The 24,589-nt window shown below is 39.8% G+C and overlaps 2 protein-coding genes across 2 annotated transcripts in view; both read left to right on the top strand.

The window, feature by feature from the left end:
- The window catches only part of LOC133325629 (putative uncharacterized protein DDB_G0271606), a gene marked incomplete at its 5' end in the record, with an annotated part of 110,062 nt that overhangs the window by 44,685 nt on the left and 40,788 nt on the right, over positions 1 to 24,589 (top strand). The window lies entirely within an intron of this gene.
- LOC133325627 (protein sneaky) lies at positions 6,866 to 13,114 on the top strand (the record flags this gene model as incomplete). The annotated part of the gene is made up of 8 exons (XM_061534348.1): positions 6,866 to 6,992; positions 7,046 to 7,715; positions 7,772 to 7,893; positions 11,116 to 11,246; positions 11,301 to 11,519; positions 11,583 to 11,710; positions 12,684 to 12,927; positions 12,992 to 13,114. Coding segments are annotated over 8 exons (1,764 nt in total), but the record flags the coding sequence as incomplete, so codon positions are not given.

Below are 24,589 nucleotides of genomic sequence, written 5' to 3'. Positions count from 1 at the left end.
GTAAACGGCGAGAAGAAGAAGCTGATGGTATCAACGCGTAAGACGTCCAGTAGACTTGGATCAACTGTATTACTACTACTACTGAGAACTACAGCTTCGAGGTAGTCAACGATTTTATATATCTAGGAACCGCCATAAATAAAACTAATGACATCAGTTTTAAAATTCGGATAAGGATAGTGTTGACCAACAGATGTTACTATGGTCTGAGTAAGCAAACTCACCACCTCCCGCCAGACCAAACTCACACTCTACAAGACGCTGATACTACCCGTGCTACTCGGATAAGGATAGTGTTGAGCAACTGATGTTACTATGGTCTGAGTAAGCAAACTCACCATCTCCCGCCAGACCAAACTCACACTCTACAAGACGCTGATACTATGGATCTGAAGCATGAATACTTACGTAAGCAGATGAAGCAGCTCTTGGAGTGTTTGAGAGAAAAATTCTCCGAAAGATCAATGGGCCAATCTGCGTTGATGGTGAATATCGCCGTGGAATGAACCATGAGCTGTACCAGCTATTCTCGGACATCGGCATTGTTAGACATATTGAGCTGCAGTGACTACGTTGGCTAGGTCATGTTGTGAGAACTATGAGTTTTTTATTAAATAAAAGTAAGGTCATTGGTAAATATGAATTCTTGCTTTACAAAAAGTTTATGAATTCTTTAACGAAACATTTTACTGTGCGGTTATTTTATATTTGTTTCTACTGTTGTTATAATTTTAGATTTGTCAGAAAAAATGTTATATTTTGCTAGAAATAAGTTACGTATATTTTTAAAAGAAAACTGTCGTCCCTTCTATTGTATTTGGTATGGTCGCAGAAAAGACACATGGAGAAAAACGCGATACGTAAGCAGTGCATTAATGGGTGCACTGTGTGCATATTTACTGTGCAAATTGATATTTAATTCCTTCATCTTCCCAAGGAAGTACGAGACAATCGTTATGACAACAATGATTATATTTGTGAGTAAGTTTTTAATTAACTTTATTCATGTTCCATTGTTTAATCATGCCCATCTTAAAAATGGGATTTCAGGACCAGGTATTTGTTTTTTTATTTATTTTTAAATCCTGCTGAACCTTGTTGTATTTTCCACGTTCATCGATAATTAATTATAGTCAACTATTCATCAACGCCCTGCCGAAACGGCTGAAGCTAGAAATATTGGGTCAGTGTCATCATGGTCCAAACGTGTCAGATAAGGCTGGGTTTTTGGAAATTCGCACTAGAACGGCACAAAAATTACTAAATGTGGTACCATTTGTATTTGGCGAACCGTTAAAGCTAGAACACTTATATTTGAAATAATGGTCACTTATGGAGTGTAGAATAGATGTAGCAAAGGACATTTGAACTATATGTTTGCGAAAAGTACTAAACTGTACGAAAGTCGGTACTATGGATAGAACTAAAAACGTAAAATTTGTAATGCGAATTAAGATTGAGAAGTAGGGTGAATATTAGGAGGTGGTTTTGAAAGCGTTTGTACTCATGTATATGAAATGTACTAAAATGTACTAAATTTGGTACAATTTGAATTTGGAGAAACGGATGAAGCTGGAATTCTGAAATTTGAAATTAACATTATCGTCGGAGTGCAGGCGATATGTTGGAAGTTTTGGAAATTTGTACCTATGTTTACGAAAGGTACTAAATGGTACTATATTTGGTACAATTTGTGTGTAGGTATGTGAATTCGTACTAAATGCGGTACAATTTTTTAGTGTTAGGGTAACTGTTGGGGTGTAGGATTGGGGCATGTACGAAGTTTTCTAATGTGTACTAAATGGTACCAAATTTGGATTTGGGTAAACCGATAGAGCTGGAATCTTGACATTTGGAGTTAGGATCACTGTAGAATTGAGCTATGTAAGAAGTTTTGGAAATTCATACTAATGTGATGTTAGTCGGTTTACTTACGCACTTACTTAGCTGGCTTGTGACAAAACTTTCGTTCCATAAGCCGAACTTAAAAAAGATTTCCAGGCGCGCCAGTCTTTTGTTCAGTTTTTCCAATTTGAAAGACCACGTTCCGCAATGTTGTCATCCACTTGAACATTCCATCCATTTTCTGGCTATCCCCTTCTGCGTGAACCATTAGTTTGCTTTTTGAGCTGGGGCATCTTCATCCATTCTCACAACATGACCTATCCAAAGTAGTCGCTGCATCTCGATACGTCAAACAATGCCTATGTCCGAGAATAGCTGGTACAACTCATGGTTCATTCGACGGCGATATTCACCGTCAACGCAGATCGGCCATAGATCTTTTGGAGAAATTTTCTCTCAAACATTCCAAGAGCTGCCTCCTCTGCTTGCGTAAGTACCCACCCATGCTTCAGATCAATACAATAGCACGGGTAGTATCAGCGTCTTGTAGAGTCTGAGTTTGGTCTGGCGCACAGTGGGGGAAAATACCGATCTAGCGCGCAGAAAATAAAAAAAATGAAGTTGAAGGAAACTTTAAAATGTTAATGCAGTTTTAAAGTAGAGTGTTGAGAGTACTTAAGTCCGTATAAAATAATCCGAATTAATAAGCTAGAACGGAATAACGGTACATTTAAAATATAAATTTTTTCCAATGTTAAAAATGGTATTTTTTAGCTATAAAATTGCGATGGTCGTGTGCATTCTGTGAATATATTATTATAAAATGTTGTCCATTTTTGATATATAGTATTGGTATTTAATTAAGGGGACCCCCCCCCATTCTCGGTGTCAAAAATTTTTTTGATTTAATTCGAATCTACTCTAATTCTAGAATGTCTCTACAAAATTTCAAGTGAAAATCTCAAGAACTCTTGAAGATATAGCCGATTTATTGTGTTAGCATCAAGTGACGGCTAAAGGGCTTCTCAAACTTTAAACGCGTTTTTCTCAAAACGAATGGCGGGCACGATAACTCAAAAACTAATAATCCAATCGGTTTCAAATTTTGACACGTTTCTCTGGGAGTGTGTAGCTCTCGTATGAACTAGGATAAAGCTAATCGGTGAAGATCTTCCTTATTTTTTAACTTAGTTTGTGGTAAAAAATAGGCGATTTTCCATAAAAATTTTTTCAAAGTTCCGCCATTTTGTTAATTGTTGTGCGAAGTCAATAGTTCATACGAGAGCCAGACATGTCCTCTTTCTAAAACAGTTGGAATTTTCGGATTCCGATGTTCCAGTGAGGAGTTATCATGCCCGCCATCGAAAATATGGACTTTTCTTTGAACCCAAAAAACAACAACAAAACAACAACAACAACAAATTTTGGTAAATTATTTTTCTTCCTTTTTAAATCTTCAAATACATATGTGCCAAGTTACAAACCTTAACAAGCATTGGTATTCATTTACCAGCCCATTTAAAATCTTAAAAATAAAAAATCGAGAATGGGGGGGGTTCCCTTAAATGATATAGTTATATAACCCATTAGTTATTTTAATTTAGGTGTTTCGGGCTAAATATATGTAAGGTCCGTTTTTTTAAATTCCTTCAATTAAAATAGGGGTTTAGTATGGAGTGCAGTCGAGTTCTGCGTTGTCCGTCCTAAAGTTCCAGAGTAATGGGTGTGAGTATGAAAATGAGGGTATTTAAGTAAGCTGCTCCAAACACTGATATTAAACTCATGCACTGAATATACATTGATTCCAAATGTCTTTCTAAATAAAAATTGAAATTACAATGAAATCGGTTGTAAGAGTCTTCTCAAATACCACAGGTAAAGGGTCTACTTTATGAACCCTGAAAAAATATCATTGGAGTAACATTCATATATATACGGTTTTACCTACATATATGGTTTTTGCTATAAGCAAACGGAAATTTTGTGCGTGGAAGTGGAATTTATCGACTTTTATTATACCTGTTATGGGGTTTCCAATGACCTCACATGCAAGGATTCGATGTTTAGGATGTATATTGCACATTTCATACCGTCTGGTTTTGAAAAAGTGGAAAATTAATAGCTCCGATCGGCCACTTTTCGAAGAAAGGAAGGCACGTATCATTAATGATTTGAAGGAAGTAATGCACATTATTGTTGACACACCTAAGTCAGTATCCGGAACAACAAACGATGGCAATACAGCTAGGCGTCGTCTATAACTGGTGTTGATGAAAAATTAATTAAAAATTGTAGTGTCATCCTTTCAACCATGGCCTGTGGATATACTATTAACGCAGAGTCATTTGAAAAACTTACTGAGGAAACATTTATTTTTTTCGTGGAATTATATCCTTGGTTCTATATGCCTTCAAGCATACACAAAATATTAGTGCATGGAGCTGATATAATTAAATGTGCAGCTTTGCCCATAGGAATGTTGTCTGAAGAAGCCATGGAATCCACCTGAAAAATTAGTCGTGAGGAAACAATGAGGGATCTTCTCAATAGGTTGCTATTTTCTTCTGATCCAAAAATATCAAGTTTGTCTCGTAGTACATCTCTTAACCATCGATATAGTGAGCCACTATCTGAAGAAGTCCTTAAACTACTGGAGGATCCAATGCTACCAAATAATTCAGATCAAAACTCGGATTCTGAATGTGATTATTATTTAATAAGTAACGCCTAAATTTTGTAAGTATATATAATTTAATGTTTTAGATATGTAATATTAACAATAATAAAGATATATATAATAACAATAGTGTTTGCCCTTACCCCACTTTTTACCCTCCAAATGTTTCGGAATTTTTGAAAGAAGCTCCCATTTTAGGAGTACTATTAGTTATAACGAAAAATGGTGCTTATTTAAAAATGCTTCAAATGCTTCAAAATAGTAATTTTCACCCAAAAATTTAAGTTTTTTCTACAAAAAAAAAAAAAAAAATCGGCGCTTAATGGGTTAATAATAATAAAAATTGCCAAATTTTTTTATAAAATAATTAAAATTGTCCATCTAAAACTATTCTTATCCAAAATATCGATAAACATACAGTAAAACATCTACTTTTATTTCCTGCGCGCTAGATCTGCATTTTCCTACTGTGTGGCGGTAGGTGGTCTTGTTTCTAAACTGCTTACTTAGGCCATAGTAGCATCTGTGGTCAACACCATTCTTCTCCGAATTTTACAATTAATGTCATAAGTTTATGTCGGTACCAGTTATATAAAATGTTTCACTACCTCGAAGCTGTAGTTCTCAAGTTTCACACTTGGTCCGAGCCTACTGGACGTCTTGCACGTTAATACCATCAGCTTGGCCTTCTCGTCATTTACCGAAAGAACCACTTTGGCTGACTCCTTCTCAATTTGTTCATAGTTGGCTGTTACCGATCACAATGTTAGACCCAATTATGTCGACGTCATCGGCGTAGACGAGTAACATGTATTGTTTGGTCTACCGAGTGTCATTTTTGTCCATCTTCACCTCTCGTATGACCTTTTCCAGCAGGATGTTGAACATGTCACACGACAAACTGTCACCTTGCCTGAATCCTCTTTCGGTATTAAATGGCTCGGAGAGATCTTTTCCAATTTTCACTGCTGCCCTTGTGTCACTCAAAGTTACCCAGCATAGCCGATTTATTTTTGCAGGAATGCCAAACGCATTGCGGCGAATCGGTGGAATGTGTCGATGTGTTTTTCGTGGGTTTTTTTTCCAGGATTTGGCGCAGAGTGAAAATCTGGTCAATGGAGCCGCATTGGCATGGTCCAATAATGTCATTGACCATTGATCACACAGCACGCAGGATAGCACTTAATATGCGATGAGAAGAAGGCTAATTCCTCTATAGTTGTCTCGTTTTTTTTTGCACGGAAACAGGATGCTGAGGTTCTAATCATTGGGCATGCATTCGTCTAGCCAAATTGTACTAATTAAGTGGTGAATGCTTCTGACCTGCATCTGACCACTATTCTTGAATAGTTTGGCTGGTAACACATCGGTAATTTATTATTATTCAGCCGATTGATTGCTATTCTGACCTCATCTTGGCTAGGTGGGATATACCGCTACTATTTGATACTAGAAACTTTTCAAAATACTCGTTCCAAATCCTCAACACGCTGTCTGTATCTGTCACCAGGTTTCCTTCTTTATCTCTCTGCACCAAAGCCTTCGGTTTGGTGTTTTACTCGTTGTAAAATTTCCGGGCTTCTCTCTGACTCCTGTATATCTAGATTTGCTCCCGCTTCGGTTTTCTTGTTCTTTTTTCTGAAAATACGTTCCTCCTCTCTCCTTTTGTCCCGATAATTCTCTATCACATTACGTGTTGCCACTGTCGGCAGGGTTGCCCTATATGCTGCGTTTTTCGCATGCTTTTTTGCTGCTGCGAAATAAATCAACCTCATGCCTTTGTCTGATGTTTCTTCATGGAGGATGAATTTTCCGAAGTTGGGGCCAAAAATATTTCCCTTTCGATTTTTCATTAAAATCTCCTATCTGAATTTTAATGCCATGGCCAGGGCAGCGGTCATATGCTGTTTCTAGGCGCTCGTAACCATGTCTTTGGTATGTTCATCTTTGTCTTCGGTCGGAACATGGGCGCAAATGAACTTCACTTTCATATGGATTATAGCAATTCGCTCATCTACTGGATTGAATCTGGAGACGAGGTCTTTTATTTCCCTTTTATCATGGATCGGAAGACACATGAATTTGGCTGCCGAATTTGGATACCATAGGGTTATTTGGATACCGTGCTTTATTAGAATAAAGAAAAGAGAGTCTTATTATTGATGCACAGAAGATGTCCTGACGGTCGTCAAATATAGAAGCCTAGAAGTTGTTATAGATGAGTAGAATAAATTTTTTATAGAAGACCAGTAGAAACTCTAATAATAGCCTGGAATCCCAATTATTTTTTTAATTGATTTCCCGATTGTTTAATTTTGTTGTTTTCTTTTTTTCAATTTTTCCATTCTAGGCTGCGGTTTCGTATTCACCGATTCGGTTAAATGTGTCGTATATTTAATATTTATAGCACTGATGGGGAAATCTGGCCGGGGTTACTTGAGGGCCTTGTGTTTTGCATTTGTTATTGCAGGTCAGTATCTCAAAACTAAATTATCTTCTCGATTTAAAATAAATTTATTATAGGTCCCATTGAAAATCTTTCGTTAAATGCCGGAGAAATAGTTCGCGTCTATAGCTGTTCAAAAATATTAACCTTAAATCTGACACGAACACGTTTTGATTTAATGACAAAACCCTTTCAAAACACCCTGGCCCATATGAAAGATGATATACGAGAGGTACAAAAAACATTTGCGGAATTTCGAAATGTCACAAAAGCCATACACGAAGAGATTATGGGAGATGATCCTCCCTTAACGGTAAATGATACTTTGGAAGCAAATAACACCATAAGATCTAGACGAGATTTAAAAGATCCCGATAAGGAGGAAATCTCTCCCGAATACATTGAAGAAAAATATAAAAATAAATTTCGCAAACGTTGCCAATTGCAATTGGATAGCGGCAAGGCAAGGTGTCGCAAAGCATTTGCAAATTCGTTGGAAAAATGTCGCGAGAAAATACCAATCTTTTTACGAACCCTTATTTGTTGGCCATTTAAAATTAATTTTATTTGTAAAATTAATATTTTGGGTGATCCGCAGAGAATATGCGATCCATCGGCGGCTATTCCCGCGGATTTTGGTCAAACTTATTTTAATTTAGTTCACAATGAAAGTAAACTTTATAAAGAGAATTCAGATGTTAAGGTCCATTATGCTATAGCGAGCCCGGAATCGATGCCGGAATTTCAGTGAGTTAAAATTTGGAATATTTCTTTTAAGATCTGATAATTTTTATTTAGTATAGATCAGCTAAACAAACCGCCAAAGCGGTTGCCAAAGAATTCAGTATGCGGAAAAAAGTATTTGATTCTGTTATGAAGCTATTGGAACAAATCCTGGCTTTTATGCTATTTAGGGTGTTGATGGGTAAGTAAGTAAGAAAAGAAGAAGAGTAAGTAAGAGAAAAAGAGGGGTTTTATATCCCGAGAGTTTTTATAGAGTACCAGAAGGTCTTCTTATGAAGCTTAGTGGATCTCATAAAGTTTACTCTTATAGAACTCGAAAATATCTTCTTATGGAATATAATATACCTTCAAGATTTTTTATAAAATCTTCTAGACTTCTATAAGAATATCTTCTGATATTCTATAAGCAGATCTATTGGTCTCCTATTAAAAGAACTTCTAATTTCTATAAGAAAAAAAAATTGGTTTTCTATAAGATAATCTTATAGTCTTACTGGGAAACTTTTAAGAGAAGAAATTCTGGCATCCTAAAAAAGCGCATGGTTACTTATATGAAGACCTACCGCTTTTCTGTAGAAATCCCTCCGGTTCTTCTATAACAATTCCTTCCGCTCTTTATAAGAAGACCTTCCGATTTTATATAAAAAGAGATTCTGGTTCCATTTAAGAACAGCTTCTGATTTCATTTAAGAAGGCCTTATTTTTCCTATAAGAAGACCTCCTGCTTTTCTATAAGAAAACCTTCCGGTCTTTTATAATATAAAGAAGTCCTCCAGTTCTACAATGAAAGGACCTCCAGCCCTTCCATGAAGTATGCCTTTTAGCTCTTCTATTTAGAAGGCCTCCTTCAGCTCTTCTATGAAGAAGACCTCCTTCAGCTCTCCTATGAAGAAGACCTCCTTCAGCTCTTCTATGAAGAAGACCTCCTTCAGCTCTTCTATGAAGAAGACCTCCTTCAGCTCTTCTATGAAGAAGACCTCCTTCAGCTCTTCTATGAAGAAGACCTCCTTCAGCTCTTCTATGAAGAAGACCTCCTTCAGCTCTTCTATGAAGAAGACCTCCTTCAGTTCTTCTATGAAGAAGACCTCCTTCAGTTCTTCTATGAAGAAGACCTCCTTCAGTTCTTCTATGAAGAAGACCTCCTTCAGTTCTTCTATGAAGAAGACCTCCTTCAGTTCTTCTATGAAGAAGACCTCCTTCAGCTCTTCTATGAAGAAGACCTCCTTCAGTTCTTCTATGAAGAAGACCTCCTTCAGCTCTTCTATGAAGAAGACCTCCTTCAGTTCTTCTATGAAGAAGACCTCCTTCAGTTCTTCTATGAAGAAGACCTCCTTCAGTTCTTCTATGAAGAAGACCTCCTTCAGCTCTTCTATGAAGAAGACCTCCTTCAGTTCTTCTATGAAGAAGACCTCCTTCAGTTCTTCTATGAAGAAGACCTCCTTCAGCTCTTCTATGAAGAAGACCTCCTTCAGCTCTTCTATGAAGAAGACCTCCTTCAGCTCTTCTATGAAGAAGACCTCCTTCAGCTCTTCTATGAAGAAGACCTCCTTCAGCTCTTCTATGAAGAAGACCTCCTTCAGCTCTTCTATGAAGAAGACCTCCTTCAGCTCTTCTATGAAGAAGACCTCCTTCAGCTCTTCTATGAAGAAGACCTCCTTCAGCTCTTCTATGAAGAAGACCTCCTTCAGCTCTTCTATGAAGAAGACCTCCTTCAGCTCTTCTATGAAGAAGACCTCCTTCAGCTCTTCTATGAAGAAGACCTCCTTCAGCTCTTCTATGAAGAAGACCTCCTTCAGCTCTTCTATGAAGAAGACCTCCTTCAGCTCTTCTATGAAGAAGACCTCCTTCAGCTCTTCTATGAAGAAGACCTCCTTCAGCTCTTCTATGAAGAAGACCTCCTTCAGCTCTTCTATGAAGAAGACCTCCTTCAGCTCGTCTATGAGGAAGAAGACCTCCTTCAGCTCGTCTATGAGGAAGAAGACCTCCTTCAGCTCTTCTATGAAGAAGACCTCCTTCAGCTCTTCTATGAAGAAGACCTCCTTCAGCTCTTCTATGAGGAAGAAGACCTCCTTCAGCTCTTCTATGAGGAAGAAGACCTCCTTCAGCTCTTCTATGAGGAAGAAGACCTCCTTCAGCTCTTCTATGAGGAAGAAGACCTCCTTCAGCTCTTCTATGAGGAAGAAGACCTCCTTCAGCTCTTCTATGAGAAGACCTCCTTCAGCTCTTCTATGAAAGAAGACCTCCTTCAGCTCTTCTATGAGGAAGAAGACCTCCTTCAGCTCTTCTATGAGGAAGAAGACCTCCTTCAGCTCTTCTATGAGGAAGAAGACCTCCTTCAGCTCTTCTATGAGGAAGAAGACCTCCTTCAGCTCTTCTATGAGGAAGAAGACCTCCTTCAGCTCTTCTATGAGGAAGAAGACCTCCTTCAGCTGTTCTATGAGGAAGAAGACCTCCTTCAGCTCTTCTATGAGGAAGAAGACCTCCTTCAGCTCTTCTATGAGGAAGAAGACCTCCTTCAGCTCTTCTATGAAGAAGACCTCCTTCAGCTCTTCTATGAAGAAGACCTCCTTCAGCTCTTCTATGAAGAAGACCTCCTTCAGCTCTTCTATGAAAAAAACATCCTTCAGCTCTTCTATAAAGAAGACATCCTTCAGCTCTTCTATAAAGAAGACATCTTTCAGCTCTTCTAGGAAGAATACCTCCTGGAGCTCTTCTAGGAAGAAGATCTCCTGGAACTCTTCTAGGAAGAAGACCTCCTGGAGCTCTTCTTGGAAGAAGAATTCCATCAGCTCTTCTAGTAAGAAGAAGACCTCCTTCAGATCTTCTAGTATGAAGATCTTCCAATAAGATCTGATCTTCCAATAAGAAGGAGACCTCTTTAAGCTCTTCTAGTAAGAAGAAGAACTCCTTCAGCTCTTCTATGAAGAAGGCCTTCCGATACTTCTATGAAGAAAAACTTCCGGCTTTTCAAGAAGCAAACCTTCCGGCTCTTCAATGAAAAAGACCTACTGCTCTTCTATGAAGAAGACATCCAGCTCTTCTATGAAGAAGACATCCAGCTCTTATATGAAGAAGACCTCCAGCTCTTCTAGGAAGAAGACCTTCTGCTCCTCTATGAATATATTCTGGCTCTTCTAGTAAGAAGACCTGCAGCTCTCCTATGAAGAAGACCTGCAGCTCTCCTATGAAGGAAGACCTGCAGCTCTCCTATGAAGGAAGACCTGCAGCTCTCCTATGAAGGAAGACCTGCAGCTCTCCTATGAAGGAAGACCTGCAGCTCTCCTATGAAGAAAGACCTGCAGCTCTCCTATGAAGAAGACCTCCAACTCTTCTATGAAGATGACCTCCTGGACCCGTATAGGCAAACCGTTAGATCTTCTCTAACAAAATTGTTCTCTTTCAGCATGCATTTCATATCACAAGAACTACAAAAATAATATCGAATATGATAATATCTATATAACGGAATATTTTAAACGAATCGATTATGAGAGGAAACAAAAATCGAAAATGTATTTGCTGCCATTGAAAAAGGTATCCTACGGTCTATAACCTCCATTGTATTACTAATATAGTTCAAAATTTTAGTATGAAAAAACAAAGTTAATAGATGTCACCGATATCTGGCAACGTACCTTAGAGGAATCGCGGGCAGTTACCTATCACTTAATTCAATTTGCTTTGGAAATTATTGCCGCCATGTTCTTTCTATTTTTGGACTATATAATTGTAACGGTATTATTGGTAATAAGGAAAAATTCTCAAATCACATTCGTTCAGGAGGGCGAACATACCATACATTTTGCGGTAAGTTAGGATGTTATTTTATTGGGGAGCTAATTAATTAGATTTAGTTTTTACTTATTTCAGATCCATGGTTCCGGATTGATTGCCAGGCTTTTAAGAACAACAATGCGTAACTTTAATATGCATGAAAGGGTTTCCACGTATATGACCAATGAACCATGTTTGCCGAATCCCAATCTGTTGGGAAGAAGGTACAGTAGTGAGGTATCACCAATTTTTTGGCCTTCAGCTCTTCTACGAAGAAGACCTTAAGCTCTTCCGAAGCTCAAGGTCTTCTTTATTTGTTAGTTGTTTGGACATGGCCAAATCGATATAGAATTTTATTCTGAAGAATAATATATATTCTTTATGCAGTTCTTCATTTAGTGAACATTGGAGACATTGAAGGAATTCAACTAAAATCCAATGAAATTGAATATATAATAGAGGAAAGTCAGGAAAAGAGATTACGTAGTAAATGTCCTAACAGTAGTGATCCATAAAATGCCGGGACTAAAACATTGACACCCAGTTAATCTCTAACATGACAGAGTCTTGGTCAGACTATGCAAGCGAGGATTATTCGTTCTTGGTTTGAAAAGAGGAAAAAGTGGCGCCCAACTCTTTTACTGAACATCTTGCGGCCCAATTATTTACTGTTTGTGTTTATATTCAGAATATTCTGTACTGTTGAGATTTTAGGAGGAACCAGCGTGAGAGTGAAACATAGAAATTTGGGAAGCAAAGCTGATTTCTACTCTAAGCTTCCACAAATTGCAACTCTATTGACCTCTATATAGCCAAGTTTAATAACTGGCGCCCAATCAATCACTAGAAGGGAATATATAACCAGGCTGCTACACAACATGTAGATTTAAGTAAACGGGCTTTTGAACAAACATACACGAACTAGTGATCTTTGGGTATTATTGGCGCCCAATTAAACATCGTCGTTATTTATTGAAATATTCAATTGAACAATATTTGAGAATATGCATTAACACCTCTAAAGTGATTGTGGTGAAAGAGTTGTGCAAGTTAAAATTGAACAAGTCGGTTTTAGTTCTATGTTTCACAGGTCCTGATTAATAGATTTATTTCAAAACCTATAGTCCGCATTCACATATAATATCGCCTTTATTATTTTCCCTCTGATCTCTACTTCATATTTTTTTTAATTTTTAGTTTCTATTTAAAACTCCTGAGCCTCTACGTCCTTGTCATATTCCTAATCTATCAAAGTGCAACCTTTCTGCGTATGCGTCGCCTGATATGCGGTTATTTTTATCGTACGCGGGAAAAGAAACGTATACTTTATTTATATAATCTTCTGCTGAGGCAGCGGCGATCTGTCAAGGAGGCAATGTTGAGACAGGCTAAACTGAATTTTGCTAATCGAAAAGTTCGCTTAAAGGCGAATGTTTTATTGGTGAGCTATGTGAAAATTTATCCGCAGAATAAAAAAGACTCAAATATCTTTTTTTTTTTTTTAGAAATTACGTTTGCGTTGGCCTCAACATTTTGATTGGCTAAGACGCTTCCCAGCTGGTCGTCGGAAATGTGTGATTTGTGAGGGACTTGAGGGTATGTATGACGTTGTTATTAAAACCGGTTAAAATGAAGGCAGGAACAAACTAGTTCAAGGGAACTGTTTCCCAAAAGGATTTGTACGATTGTACTTGGTCCGTCTCTTCAGTTCATATAGTTGTATTAGCTTCAGTCCATCTTCTATAAGAAGACCTCAAGCTCTTCTATAAGAAGACCTCAAGCTCTTCTATAAGAAGACCTCAAGCTCTTCTATAAGAAGACCTCAAGCTCTTCTATAAGAAGACCTCAAGCTCTTCTATAAGAAGACCTCAAGCTCTTCTATAAGAAGACCTCAAGCTCGTCTATAAGAAGACCTCAAGCTCTTCTATAAGAAGACCTCAAGCTCTTCTATAAGAAGACCTCAAGCTCTTCTATAAGAAGACCTCAAGCTCTTCTATAAGAAGACCTCAAGCTCTTCTATAAGAAGACCTCAAGCTCTTCTATAAGAAGACCTCAAGCTCTTCTATAAGAAGACCTCAAGCTCTTCTGTAAGAAGACCTCAAGCTCTTCTATAAGAAGACCTCAAGCTCTTCTATAAGAAGACCTCAAGCTCTTCTGTAAGAAGACCTCAAGCTCTTCTATAAGAAGACCTCAAGCTCTTCTATAAGAAGACCTCAAGCTCTTCTATAAGAAGACCTCAAGCTCTTCTATAAGAAGACCTCAAGCTCTTCTATAAGAAGACCTCAAGCTCTTCTATAAGAAGACCTCAAGCTCTTCTATAACAAGTATTCAAGCTCTTGTATAAGAAGGGCATATGCTTTTCTATAGGAACACATCCAGCTCTTCTATAAGAACACCTCCTTCAATATTTCTATGAAGAAGTCCTGCTTCAGCTCTTCTATACCTACATCCAGCTCTTCGATGAAAAATACCTCCATCAATCAATTCTATAAGAAGACCTCAAGCACTTCTATAAGAAGACCTCAAGTTCTTCTATAATAAGACCTCAAGCTCATCTATAAAACTACCTTCAGTTCTTCCATAAGAAGAAGACCTCAAGCTCTTCTATAAGAATACCTTAAGCTCTTCTATAAAAAGTCTTCAAGCTCTTGTATAAGAAGGCCATATGTTTTTCTATAGGAACACATCCAGCTCTTCTATAAGAACACCTCCTTCAGTATTTCTATGAAGAAGTCCTGCTTCAGCTCTTCTATACCTACATCCAGCTCTTCAATGAAAAAGACCTCCATCCAGCTCATCTATGAAGAAGACCTCCTTCAGGCTCATCTATGAAGAATACCTTCTTGAGGCTCTTCTATGAAGAAGACCTCCACCCAGCTGTTCTATGAAGAAGACCTCCACCCAGCTCTGAAGAAGACCTCCTGCTTCAGCTCTTCTATACCTACATCCAGCTCTTCAATGAAAAAGACCTCCATCCAGCTCATCTATGAAGAAGACCTTCTTCAGGCTCATCTTTGAAGAATACCTTCTTGAGGCTCTTCTATGAAGAATACCTCCACCCAGCTCTTCTATGAAGAAGACCTCCACCCAGCTCTTCTATGAATAAGACCTCCATTAAGCTCTTCTGTGAAGAAGACCTCCATCCAGCTCTTCTATGAAGAAGACCTCCATCCAGCTCTTCTATCAAGAAGACTTCCATCCAGCTCTTCTGTGAATAAGGCCTCCTTGAGCTCTTCTATGAAGAAGACCTCCTTCCGCTCTTCTTTGAAGAAGACTTCCTTCATCTTCCTCTTTATTTTCTTTTCAGATAACAATTTCGTAATTTGCCCTAACGTGGATTGTGGCGTTTCGTATTGTGACGAATGTTGGCGAGATATGGAAAATGAATGTCTGGTCTGTTCGGAAATTCTATCCATCGATGTGATTTTGAATTTAAGCGATTTTTATGAAGAGTTTTCATTTGTTTAAATAAAAAAGTTTATCATGATTCTTCTGGATGGTGTTTCCTCTAACATGGCATGGAAGAGAAAATAAATTGTTGGGTGCCATCACCCAACCCTCACCGATGTGTGAGGGTTCGTATGGTCATGGTGCACAATGATTCATCTTCTCGAATCAAGATCTTTCGAATTTTTGCGAGCTGATCAACTTCAAAAGAAGTTTCTTGAGAAATCTGCCATGATAGCTAGACTACGATGGAAATGACATGATAGATAGACTACAAAGATTCCTGAGTTGGTCTTGGTCATTTAAGAAGAGATAAAGGTAGACTTTTTAGGCGAGGCAATTATGTATTTACACTTGACCTGAAGGGTGTATTTACAGGCAAGATAAATGGATTCTTTGTAGAAGAGCTCTGAAGGCAGTTTCTCTGGATGATCTCTGAGGGGAAACTTTTTAGATGAATACGGAGCTAAAGGAGTCGGTATGTTGACTTTATAAAATAAAGTAATCATATAGTTCTGGGCCAATAATAATTCTGAGCTGAAAACAATCAAAAGGATTCCCGAGGATATTTCTACCAAATAATGTAAGTCCTTCCTTTCTTTATAACATAACCACACACCGATTAGTTTACTTCCGTGTGCGAGTTATTCTCATTGTCCTTCCTTTCAATATGTTATGTTATTCTGGCCTCATTGAAAGGATTTTATTGCGCGCAATTGTTTTTTCCTTTGTTTTAGTTCGGCCTTAAAGGACACAACATCGTCAGCATCATCATCATTATCAGTGGGACTAATACCATCAACGCCACCATCAGTAACAATAACACCAACACCAAAAGCAACAGCAAGACAATAACAATAGTGGCAACATCAACAACAACAACAACTTCGACGATAATGATGTGCCAAAGCGTCGCAATTCGAAAGCGCCAAATCAAGGCGCCAAGTGCGCGTAACAAGTGGCTATTTGGGAAATTGTTGCAAATTACGACAACTTGTCGGAAATCGGTGGCTGTTGTTGTTGTCGTCTCCGTCGTCATCCACATCACCATAATCGTCGTCGTCTTCGTTGATGCCACACTACTTTAGAGGCTGATTATTTGGTGCCTGTTGGCTGGCCGGTTAGCTGACTGGCTGGGTGAACTGGCGCTGACGTTGCCGCCACAACGTTTCTCTTCAATTGTTGCTGCTGGTATTTGTGGCCCCACAATAAAAAAAAACTTTTTTGTAAAAACACAAAACTAGAAAACCAAACCAAAATCAAGCGTGTCGGACTATCTGTCTGATCCAAAAACAAATTAAGAGGCAGCCCAGCCGCCAGCACCAATGCCGCCAAAGCCAAACGTCTTTGGCTCTCGCGGCAGTGCCATCATCATCATCATCGTGGAAAGGCGACAACTAAGTCGCGTCTCATAACGGCATCGTGGAGACACACGTTCGTTGTTTATGAATAACCACCAACCGAAGGAGACAGCCAAAACATTAAGACACCGAGCGCCAGAGCGATTGTCGCTCTCTCTGGGAGTGTGCTTTGTTTTTTCTGGCTGTCTTGTCTACTTCTTTGGGAAAAAAGTAGCAGAAGAAGATGGGGTGGATGGTTATTTCCTTTCCAAATTCTCAACCTCATCGCATAACGTAAAAATTCATATTAGAAGTCGAGTAATTTGTCGCACTGGGGATAGTTATTGTGGTATTTAATATGACGGCGACTACGACGAGGACGACGACAATGATAATTGTGACTCCAAAAGAGACTCCCGGTAAAGAAGTCAAATGACAATTGTCGTGGTACAGTGGGGGAATGAAAGGCAAATTTTGGGATTTGATAAGAATAATGAAGAAGGGAGACGGGTTTTGAAGGGAGTCTTCAAAAACGAACTCTGAAGGGAGTCTTTATAGACGAGCAGAAAGGAGTCTTTATAGACAAGGTGGAGGGAGTCTTAATAAAATATCTGAAGGGAATCTTTATAGCCGATCTCAAGGGAGTCTTTATAGACGAGCTCTAGAGGGAGTATTTTTCTACACCAGCTCTAAAGGGAGTTTTTATAGACGAACTGTGAAGGGAGTCTTTATAGACGAGCTCGGAAGGGAGTTTTTATAGACAGGCTCTGATGGGAGTTTTTATAGACGGACTCTGAAAGAGTCTTTATATTCGAGCTCTGAAAAGAGTAATTATAGACTACCTCTTAAGACAGTCTATATATAGACGAGCTGAAGGGAGTCTTTATAGACGAGCTGTGAAGGGAGTCTTTATAGACGAGCTGTGAAGGGGGTCTTTATAGACGAGCTGTGAAGGGAGTCTTTAAAGACGAGCTCTGAAGGGAGTCTTTATAGACGAGCTCTGAAGGGAGTCTTTATAGACGAGCTCTGAAGGGCGTCTTTATAGACGATCTCTGAAGGGAGTCTTTCATAGACGAGCTCTGAAGGGAGTCTTTCATAGACGACCTCTGAAGGGAGTTTTTATAGACGAGCTCTGAAGGGAGTCTTTATTGACAGATTATAGACTTTATAGACGAGCTCTTACGGAAGTATTTTTTACTAACGAGATTTGAAGGGAGTCTTTATAGACGAGCTGAAGAGAGTCTTTATATACCAGCTGAAGGGAGTCTTTATAGATGAGCTCTTTATAGACCAGTTGAAGGGAGTCTTCGTAGACAAGCTGTAGGGAGTCTTTATAGACGAGCTGTAGGGAGTATTCATAGACGAACTGAAGGGAGTATTCATAGACGAGCTGTAGAAATCTTCATAGACAAGCTGAAGGGAGTCTTTATAGACGAGCTGAAGGGAGTCTTTATAGACGAGCTTCGAAGGGAGTCTTCATAGACGAGCTTCGAAGGGAGTCTTTATAGACGAGCTGTGAAGGAAGTCTTTATAGACGAGCTGTGAAGGGAGTCTTTATAGACGAGCTGTGAAGGGAGTCTTTATAGACGAGCTGTGAAGGGAGTCTTTATAGACGAGCTGTGAAGGGAGTCTTTATAGACGAGCTGTGAAGGGAGTCTTTATAGACGAGCTGTGAAGGAAGTCTTTATAGACGAGCTGAAGAGAGTCTTTATAGACCAGCTGAAGGGAGTCTTTATAGACGAGCTGAAGGGAGTCATTATAGACGAGCTGAAGGGAGTCTTTATAGACGAGCTGAAGGGAGTCTTTATAGACCAGCTGAAGGGAGTCTTTATAGACGAGCTGAAGGTAGTCTTCATAGACCAGCTGAAGGGAATCTTCATATACCAGCTGAAGGGAGTCTTCATATGCGAGATATAGGGAGTCTTCATAGACGAGCTGAAAGGGGTCCTTATGGACGACTTGAAAGGAGTTTTTATAGACGAGCTGAAGGAAGTCTTTATAGACGAGCTGTGAAGGGAGTCTTTATAGATGAGCTCTGAAGGTAGCCTTTAGACGAGCTTTGAAGGTAGTCTTTATATATCAGGTAAAGGCAGTCTTCATAGACGAGCTATAAAGAAGACTTCATAGACGACCTCGTAAGGGAAATCTTTCTAGGCAAGCTCTGAAGGGAGTCTTTATAGACGAGCTCTGAAGGCAGTCTATATATAGACCAGTTGAAGCACATCGAAATCTTTTCCACCCACTGTTAATAATTCAAATATTTTTCCGTTTGTTTTCAAGAATCAAACCATCAGGCGATGTTAATATGGAAAATGTGTTGTTATATTTGTCTTAGTATGAGTGTCCATGTGTGTGTGCGGCCCTTTTTCCATTTGTGGCCAGCCCTTTTGCTTATCATTTATTCATTCATTTAAAAAAAAACCATTGCTTTTGGGTGGAATGGTATGTGTAAGTGCCGATTTGATTGGACGCCAATATAGACGCCAATTGTCGCTAAAATCATGTCGCGTCAATATTTTACGGAATATTACATTCACCCCAAAAAAGCGAAAAAAAAACTACGAACAGACAAAGAGGAGTTTTTTTCACATAAATGTGTGAGTGTGTGTGTGTTTGTATGTTGTTTATCTTAGCAGAATGATGTGGTCTTTGGCATATCAAGAGGTATGACACAATTAAATGACGAAGACTCAGTTTTTTTTTTCATATTTTAACTGTAAGACAAGTAGTCGTTGGAATATGTTTGTGTTTCCCTGGCGACACAATTATTGAAAAACAATGAACGGTGGCAGTGCACAGAAGCTGGGCTGGTGAATAAGAACAGTGACATATTTACAAATTCATGCATCCCTCAGCTCATCAATAAAGACTTCCACGGTTCGTATAGGAATTCTACCGTAAGCTCGTCTACAGCTTTTCTATAATTACTCCCTTCAGAGCTCGTCTATAAATAAGCCATTCAGCCCATAAAAACTTCCCTCATCTCGCCTATAAAAGTTCCCTCAGATAGAGTCTTCGGAGCTCCTCTATGAAGGCTTCTTCTGAAGGGAATCAGAGCTTGTCTATAAAGATTTCCTCCAGCTCCCCTATAAAGACTATCTTCAGCCCGTCTATAAAACTTCCTTCAGCCCCTCTATAAAGACTCTCTTCAGCTGCTTTATAACGACTCCCATCAGCAAGCCTATAAAGACTCCAGTCAGATCCTATATAAGGAATCCCTCCAGTTCATCTATAAATACTCCCTCCAGTTCACCTCACCACCAGGTCTCTTCTAGAGGCTCCCTTCAGAACCTCTCTAAAGGCTTCCTTTAGCTCGTCTCTAAAAAGTCCATTCGTTTCGTCTATAAATACTGGTCAAGCTCGTCTCTACTCGTCTATAAAGACTCCTTTCAGCTCGCGAATTAAGACTCCAGTTAGATTGCTTATAAAGACTTCCTATAGATCATACATAAAGGCTTCCTCAAGCTCATCTATAAAGACCCTTTCCAACTCGCCTATAAAGACCCCTTCAGTTCATCTATAAAAACACCCTTCGACTCGTCTAAAAACGCTCCCTTTGCCCGTCTATAAAGACTCCATTCGGTCCGCCCATAAAAACTCGCTTCATCTACTGTATAAATAGATGTCCGTCAACCCCCTTCAGCTCCTCTAAAAATGCTCCCTTCGCCCATCTATAACGAATCCGTTCAGCTGCCGAATAAAGACTTCCAAACTGGAGGAAGTTTATCTGTGAAGACTCCCCCCAAAACCTGTCCCAATATTTTGACCGTAGACTGTAAAATTTATTCTGCAAAAAAATCTATTTGTTTGTTAGCCCCAATTGACTGTGATTTCCGCTAGCGTGGTTGTTGTCGTAGTTATTGTCTTGATTGTTATTGGAAATTTAGTGAAAAGTAATGACTAAATCATGCATATATTGACAAAGTGATAATGTGCCCCCCTCCCCCTCGCATGGTGTCCGTCGGCGAGAATTAGACCGCTTTTTCAAAATTTTTGTATGACTTCAATAGGACACAGTGGCGTTGTTTTTCCCCATTTTCCCGTGGTATTTAATGGTCACACCGTGGACTGGTGATGCCGATAATGATGATGGTGATGGGCTGAAGTCTGAAAAAAGGGCTATGGTGAAATTGACGACCGCCACCACCAATACTGCTGTCAATGAATATGGTTACTGTTCTCTCTCTTTCCCTTATGATGTTCTCTCTTCCCCCTTATGATTTTGTTATGATGGTGGCCGATGGATGGTGACTGTTGTTTGCTTGTATTGCTCGCACAAAAATCTTGTGTTTAGAAACGTCTCTGAGACATGCCGGCAGCCAAGAATCTTTTTGAGGAAAAAAAAACACTGAAATAAGAAACTACGCCACACAGATAGATTTCCATTCGCATTCGACACCACAGGGGCTAGACGATAAATGTCGCCATATTAGTAGCAGTACTGTAGTCATAGACAAGGAAGGGAACTATCTCATCGACCAACGGACCAGCCAGGCAGCCACTGTCTCGCACTCATAACGAAGAAGAAGACGACGACGACTGCGTCTCAGGAATAGTCAAGAGAAACCAATGATAAAATAATCGAACCACCAAAGTAGCGTGTGAGACGTCCAAGAAGAAGAAGGATTTGTTTGTTTTGTTCACATTATGGATTTTTCATTTGTTTCTTTTATTCATTAGGTTGGGAGGTAATTTTTTGGGTGGGGAATACCCTACAGTAGGTATCAAGGAAAAAGCTAGTCTACAAAGGCTTTCCACATCATCAGCTGGCATATGAAGACTTTGTAGACATCTATAGAGACTACCAATAAAGGCTTCCATCCTATAAATACTCCCTTCAAACCCTCCACGTCGTTCACAAATACCACTTAAGCTCGTCTATAAATACTCCCTTCCGCTCCTCTCTAAAAACTACATTTAGAGCTCGTCTATAAATATGCCATCCGAGTTCCTCTATAATATATAGACTACCTTCAGGTCGTCTATAAAGACTCCCTTCAGCCCGTATATAAAGACTCCCTTCATCTCGTCTATAAAGACTCCCTTCAGCTCGTCTATAAAGACTCCCTTCAGAGCTTGTCTATAAAGACTCCCTTCAGAGCTTGTCTATAAAGACTCCCTTCAGAGCTCGTCTATAAAGACTCCCTTCAGAGCTCGTCTATAAAGACTCCCTTCAGAGCTCGTCTATAAAGACTCCCTTCAGAGCTCGTCTATAAAGACTCCCTCCAGCTCGTCTATGAAAGACTCCCACCACCTCGTCTATGAAAGACTCCCTCCAGCTCGTCTATTAAAGACTTCCTCCAGCTCGTCTATGAAAGACTCCCTCCTGCTCGTCTATAAAAGACTCCCTCTTGCTCGTCTATGAAAGACTCCCTCCAGCTCGTCTATGAAAGACTCCCTCCAGCTCGTCTATGAAAGACTCCATTCAGACCTTGTCTATGAAAGACTCCCTTCAGCTCGTCTCTAAAGACTCCCTTCACAGCTCGTCTATAAAGACTCCCTTCACAGCTCGTCTATAAAGACTCCCTTCACAGCTCGTCTATAAAGACTCCCTTCACAGCTCGTCTATAAAGACTCCCTTCACAGCTCGTCTATAAAGACTCCCTTCACAGCTCGTCTATAAAGACTCCCTTCACAGCTCGTCTATAAAGACTCCCTTCACAGCTCGTCTATAAAGACTCCCTTCACAGCTCGTCTATAAAGACTCCCTTCACAGCTCGTCTATAAAGACTCCCTTCACAGCTCGTCTATAAAGACTCCCTTCACAGCTCGTCTATAAAGACTCCCTTCACAGCTCGTCTATAAAGACTCCCTTCACAGCTCGTCTATAAAGACTCCCTTCACAGCTCGTCTATAAAGACTCCCTTCACAGCTCGTCTATAAAGACTCCCTTCACAGCTCGTCTATAAAGACTCCCTTCACAGCTCGTCTATGAAAGACTCCCTTCACAGCTCGTCTATGAAAGACTCCCTTCACAGCTCGTCTATGAAAGACTCCCTTCACAGCTCCCTTCACAGCTCTATAAAGACTCCCTTCACAGCTCGCTCTATAAAGACTCCCTTCACAGCTCGTCTATAAAGACTCCCTTCTTCATAAAGCTCCCTTCAGCTCTATAAAGACTCCCTTCAGCTCGTCTATAAAGACTCCCTTCAGCTCAGCTCGTCTATAAAGACTTCCCTCAGCTCGTCTATAAAGACTCCCTTCACAGCTCGTCTATAAAGACTCCCTTCACAGCTCGTCTATAAAGACTCCCTTCACAGCTCGTCTATAAAGACTCCCTTCACAGCTCGTCTATAAAGACTCCCTTCACAGCTCGTCTATAAAGACTCCCTTCACAGCTCGTCTATAAAGACTCCCTTCACAGCTCGTCTATAAAGACTCCCTTCACAGCTCGTCTATAAAGACTCCCTTCACAGCTCGTCTATAAAGACTCCCTTCACAGCTCGTCTATAAAGACTCCCTTCACAGCTCGTCTATAAAGACTCCCTTCACAGCTCGTCTATAAAGACTCCCTTCACAGCTCGTCTATAAAGACTCCCTTCACAGCTCGTCTATAAAGACTCCCTTCACAGCTCGTCTATAAAGACTCCCTTCACAGCTCGTCTATGAAGACTCCCTTCAGCTCGTCTATGAAGACTCCCTTCAGCTCGTCTATAAAGACTCCCTGCTTCAGCTCGTCTATGAAGACTCCCTTCTGCTCGTCTATAAAGACTCCCTTCAGCTCGTCTATGAAGACTCCCTTCAGCTCGTCTATCCCTTCAGCTCGTCTATGAAGATGAAGACTCCCTTCAGCTCGTCTATAAAGACTCCCTTTAACTAGTCTATAAAGACTCCCTTCAACTCTTCAGCTCGTATATGAAGACTCCCTTCAGCTCGTACTCCCTATAAAAGACTCCCTTCAGCTCGTCTATAAAGACTCCCTTCAGCTCGTCTCCCTTCAGCTCGTCTAAAGACTCCCTTCAGCTCGTCTATAAAGACTCCCTTCAGCTCGTCTATAAAGACTCTCTTCAGCTCGTCTATAAAGACTCCCTTCAGCTCGTCTATGAAGACTCCCTTCAGCTCGTCTATAAAGACTCCCTTCAGCTCGTCTATAAAGACTCCCTTCAGCTCGTCTATAAAGACTCCCTTCAGCTCGTCTATAAAGACTCCCTTCAGCTCGTCTATAAAGACTCCCTTCAGCTCGTTTATAAAGACTCCCTTCAGCTCGTCTATAAAGACTCCCTTCAGCTCGTCTGCAAAAACTCTCTTCAGTTCTTCAATAACGACCCTTTTCCGTCCGTCTATAAAGACTCTGTTCAACTCGTCCACCCAGACTTCCTTTAACCCGTCTACAAAGACTTCCACCAGCTGTCTATAAAAACTCCCTCGAACTCTTCTCTTCATTACCCCATCTTTTCCAATTTAGGGTACACCAGTTGTCACCATAACCTAAAATAAATTGCCATTCGGGTGGTAAGGAAAAAAACCTCAAAAATTCCGTGAAGCGTATGGAGACAGCGTAACAGAATAGTTGCCATAATTATTTTGACTACAACTGATGTTAGTAATTTGTTGCTGTTGTTGTTGTTATTGTTTATTATTGGTCTTCCAAAACTGTGGTCACATTTGCCTCATGCCAGTGATTCATACCCTACCCCACCTCCGTCCTCAGTTGAGAATATCACCGCCATTGGAAATAATGCCCCATTGAAAGCGCCACGTTGTGCCGCCACTTCATTGATGTTATTGTTCTAATGACGATGATGACGACGACGATGATTGGCGAGAGATGGCCACGACGACGACACACCAGTTGTTTTCCAGTTGCGCCAAGGAATCAAGTGGCGACTGTCTTTTGTTTTCTGGAGTGTGATGAAGTTTTGTTGGTGGTCCGGTCTTTTTTTTTTGCTTTTCCTCCTTCGTTTTTTATTTTCAAGTTTTGGATGTGGCCCCCATTTTTTGTTTGTTTTGAAAAGAAAACGTAACACTAGGCAACCAATAGAGAGGGAGAGATAGAATGGAAAGGGGTATAATAGTTATGAGTAGTGGAAGTATGTAGGAAATGAACATGTGGGGACGAGAGAGAGAGAGAGAGTTGGTAATGCATTCATTATACCAAGACGGCCGGAGTGTTGTCTCCAAATAACTGCAGTTCCCGGCTGTCTTTTTAATGAAAATTTGAATTACGGAAGCGTTAGACCAAATTAAATGACCATCAACGAAATGTGTCAGCGTATAATTACTCGGGGAAATGACGGCATATAATTATGGTATTTAAAATATAAACAAATTGTTGTTGTTATTGAATTGGATTAGGATTTCTATGGGAACTATTTA

The sequence above is a fragment of the Musca vetustissima genome, unplaced genomic scaffold (assembly GCF_032173495.1).
Source record: "Musca vetustissima isolate MV318-11 ecotype Yass unplaced genomic scaffold, APGP_CSIRO_Mvet_v1 utg36989, whole genome shotgun sequence".
NCBI lineage: Eukaryota > Metazoa > Arthropoda > Insecta > Diptera > Muscidae > Musca > Musca vetustissima.
This window is presented reverse-complemented; position numbering and strand designations above follow the sequence as displayed.